We start from the raw sequence: 3,853 nt of genomic DNA, 5'->3' as shown, positions 1-3,853 counted from the left end.
CGAACGCAAGCCTCTTCCTCGTCAGAGGGAGCCGCCGGACACGCAAAAACACCATTGCGTCCCTGCTTAGCCCTGGCACTAACAGAAATAGGCAGCTCGTTGCTAACAGCTCCTCTTTGACGCTCTGTGGGCCCTAAAAAGGGCCTTTGGGGAGTCTGGAGGGAAAACCTGGGGACAGCTCAGCCGCCGAAGCCGTAGAGGGTGCGGCCCTGGCGTTTCAGGGCGTACACCACGTCCATGGCCGTGACCGTCTTGCGCTTGGCGTGCTCCGTGTAAGTCACCGCATCGCGGATCACATTCTCCAGGAAGACTTTGAGCACTCCCCGGGTCTCCTCATAGATGAGCCCGGAGATCCGCTTGACACCCCCACGACGGGCGAGGCGGCGGATCGCAGGTTTGGTAATGCCCTGGATATTGTCCCGCAACACCTTCCGGTGGCGCTTGGCGCCTCCCTTTCCCAGCCCTTTGCCTCCTTTTCCTCGGCCAGACATATCGGCGTAGCACAGCACGAGCAGGAAAGCTAGCGATCAGCAGAGCAATACGCCGCAGACCGGAGCTTATATTCTCTTGGAGCGGACCTGTTTGAAAACAGCAAGGAAGTGGGCGGAGCCCTAAGCCCCACCTCTGCAGCTTTTTTTTTTTTTCTTCGTTGCAGCTGTTAAATCGAGGAAACGGAAAAGGAAGGCGTTTTTTTTTTTGGTTCGCTTTTATTGGAAAAGCTTTGTTATTTTTGCCATAAACTTAAAGAAAGACACACCATGATATATTTCAAAGTTTAAATAATATGACCTAATGGGATTTATAGTGCCTTTTCTCTGCGCTTTTTTAAAAAAGTAGGCCAGATTGTAGGCTGGCTCTCTGTTCCTGTTTCTGTTCACTTGGCTCGAGCTAATTTTTTTTTTCAAATGGACTGTTTACTTTTATAATACTATTACTGAATTGACGTGCAAATCAATAGGTAGCACAAACGACGTTTTATTAGCGTTACATCAAACCAGTTACTTTTTTTTTTTGGAGAGGTTTTTGCTATAGGGTGCGTGCGCTCACCAGAAAGACAGAAAGAGACAGAGAGACAGAAAGCGAGAAGTCACCCCCCTAGGGGGGATGGTCACGCCGCAATCCCTTCTCCTCCATTCTCCTTTCGGGATTTTGGTCACGCACACACACCCAGCGTGAGTTTACGCCACCGGGTTTGGGACTCCAACCACGGTTGACTAGGTGGGAGTCCAGCAACATAGCCACTATGCTAACTGCTGGTCCAGCTTTTCATCTGTGAGTCTTTTAAAAATCACTAAGGAAGAGAGAAAATTTTTTTTAAATGGTCCTTTTTTTCCTACGACCGCAGAGAAAGGATAAAAATTCATTCAGAAGGTCTAATCTTGCATCCCACCTCACTCCTGCCTTTTCCCTTTCAGCTGCTCCTCACAACTTGCAGATTTTCCTGTTCCCTCCCTCTCCTGCTTCTGTCCAGCAAGTTATTTCAGCCAAATAGATTTTTTATGGTTATTTAGTTGAAATACTGTAAATTTTTCTGATGTCATTTAAATCAGATTATTCTCACATCTTCCACTTAAAAATGTAAAGTTCCTGGACAATAACGGATGCAGCGATCCGTGGCTTTGAGCCACGATTTATTTACAATATATTGCAAATCCCCAATTAGGAGGCTCCCAATTCCTTTCCTAGAGAATACAAACGGAAGTTTTAGTAAAGTCATGATTCTTGGAAGGAAAGACTCTGTCCTCTCAAAAGGCCTGATGATGAAGGCGGCACTCTCTAGGGGATGGTTCATAACTCTTACCCAGGTACTTAGTGTCTTCATGAGTAAATAATATGCGGTATAATAATAGGAGGTATATATATATAGTAATACATGAATATATATTTAGTTTGCTATAGGGCAGGTGTACTTACTGCAGAGAGAGTGAGAAGGAAAGTGAGAAAGCACCCTCCAGAGAGGACAGCCACACTGCCATCTCTTCTTCTCCATTCTCTGGATCATAGGCAGACACATGTGCGCCTGGCATGTTTTGCAAACTACTGGGTCTGGGACTCAAATTGTGCAGTCGGCCATGTGGGATCCGGCTGCCTTAACCAATGTATCACATAGCTGGCCCAGGAATAAATATTACAGTAAACCAGACTCTTTGTCTCTACCCTTGAAGATAAGCCTTTCCAGTAGGAAAGCTTTATGGTAAAATTTATTATATTTCTAAATGCTTACAATTTACACTTGTTTTGATCTTTGCCCATCTCCATAACCCCATGTTTTCGTAGTTGTTAAAAGAATTAATAGACTCTTGAAATATATAGCTGGAAAAATCCTGAATAGTCAAAGTTTACTACATGATTTTAATCCTTGACTCTAAAAGTTTTAAGAAAAATCCATTAGATCTTAAACAGAGGAGGATTCTTGTAATGGTAAAATAGGTCAATTTATTTATGTTGTATTTATTCTTCTGTGAAATCAAAGGTAGAATATTTTCTAGTTAGAAATTTCTTGCTTACATGACCAGCAGATAGCATAATAGTTATGTCACTGGATTCCCACATAGTCGACTGTAGTTCGAGTCCCAGACCCAGTGGCTTAAAACTCACGGTGGGCACTTATGCGTGCCCATGGATACTCAAAATCCCAGGAAGAGGATGAAGGAGAAAGAATCTCAGCATGGTCATACTCCTTGGGGGGTGATTTTTCATTTTTTATCTCTGTCTCTTTGGTGAGCAAATGTGCCTCTAAAAAAAAAAAAAAATTATTGCTTACAAGAATAGAAGGGGGGGCCAGCAGGTGGTGTGATGGTGAAGGCACTGATTACCACATGACCAACATGACCAACTGAGGTTCAAATCCTGGACCCAGTGGCTTGACAATCACACCCTGCACATGTGTGTGCATGCCCAGAATCCCAAGAGGAGAATCAGAGAATCTGTTTCTCTCTTCTCCAGCGAGTGCACACACACTATGGTAAAAATCAAAACCAAAACCAAAACAAAAAAAAAAGGAAAAATTATGTCTAAAATAACAGTAATTTTCATTCTCCATTAAGAATTTTCGGGATCAGCAGTGAGTGTAATGGTTATGTCGCTGGACTCCCATGTAGTCGACCGTGGTTTGAGTCCCAGAGTTGACCATGGTTCGAGTCCCGGACCTGGTGGCTTAAAGCTCACGCTGGGCGCGTGTGTGTGCGTGCCCAAGATCCCCAGAAGAGAATGGAGAAGAAAGGATTGCAGCATGGCCATCTCCCCTCGGGAGTGATTTCTCACTTTCTCTCTGTCTCTGTATTGCGAGTGTACGCGCCCTATAACAAAAACCTCTCCAAAAAAAAGAAAAGAATTTTCTATGGGCTGGCGGGCGGCATGGTGGTTAAGGTGCTGGACTCCCACATGATCAACCACAGTTCAAGTTCCAGATCTGGCAGCTTGTTTTCTCACTTTACCTCTCTCTCTTTTTCTGGCCAAATTAAAAAAATAATAATAATGAATTAAATTAAATTCTTTTTTTTTCTTTCTTTTTTTTTTTTTTTTTAAGGAGAGATTTTTGCTATAGGGCATGTGTGCTCACTGGAGAAACAGAGAGGCAGAAAGTGAGAAATCATCCTCCAGGTTGCATAATCATGCCATAATCCCTTCTCCATTCTCCTCTTGGGAGTTTGGGCATGTATGCACATGTGCCCAGCACGTTTTAAACCTCAGTACTTGAACTGCAGCTGACTACATAGGAGTCCAGCAATGTAACCATTATGTCACCAGCTGGTTCCTAAATGAAATTCTTTAAAAAAAAAAAAAAAGTTCCATGACACAGGCAAAAAATTAAAACTAGTTTACAGAACTCATTCGGGAATATTTAGACCGC

General features: G+C 43.4%; 1 protein-coding gene across 1 annotated transcript; it reads right to left on the bottom strand.

The window, feature by feature from the left end:
* Positions 1 to 6: 6 nt before the first annotated feature.
* Positions 7 to 545, bottom strand: H4C16 (H4 histone 16). Its single transcript, XM_006169963.3, has one exon. It carries the CDS (start codon positions 489 to 491, stop codon positions 180 to 182), a length of 312 nt encoding a protein of 103 aa, XP_006170025.1. The 5' UTR covers positions 492 to 545; the 3' UTR covers positions 7 to 179.
* Positions 546 to 3,853: the final 3,308 nt, after the last annotated feature.

The sequence above is a fragment of the Tupaia chinensis genome, unplaced genomic scaffold (assembly GCF_000334495.1).
Source record: "Tupaia chinensis unplaced genomic scaffold, TupChi_1.0 Scaffold147869_1, whole genome shotgun sequence".
Taxonomy (NCBI): domain Eukaryota; kingdom Metazoa; phylum Chordata; class Mammalia; order Scandentia; family Tupaiidae; genus Tupaia; species Tupaia belangeri.
This window is presented reverse-complemented; position numbering and strand designations above follow the sequence as displayed.

Excerpts from the sequence above, each read along its gene's own strand:
- H4C16 (XM_006169963.3), bottom strand. The coding sequence starts at position 491 with ATGTCTGGCCGAGGAAAAGGAGGCAAAGGGCTGGGAAAGGGAGGCGCC.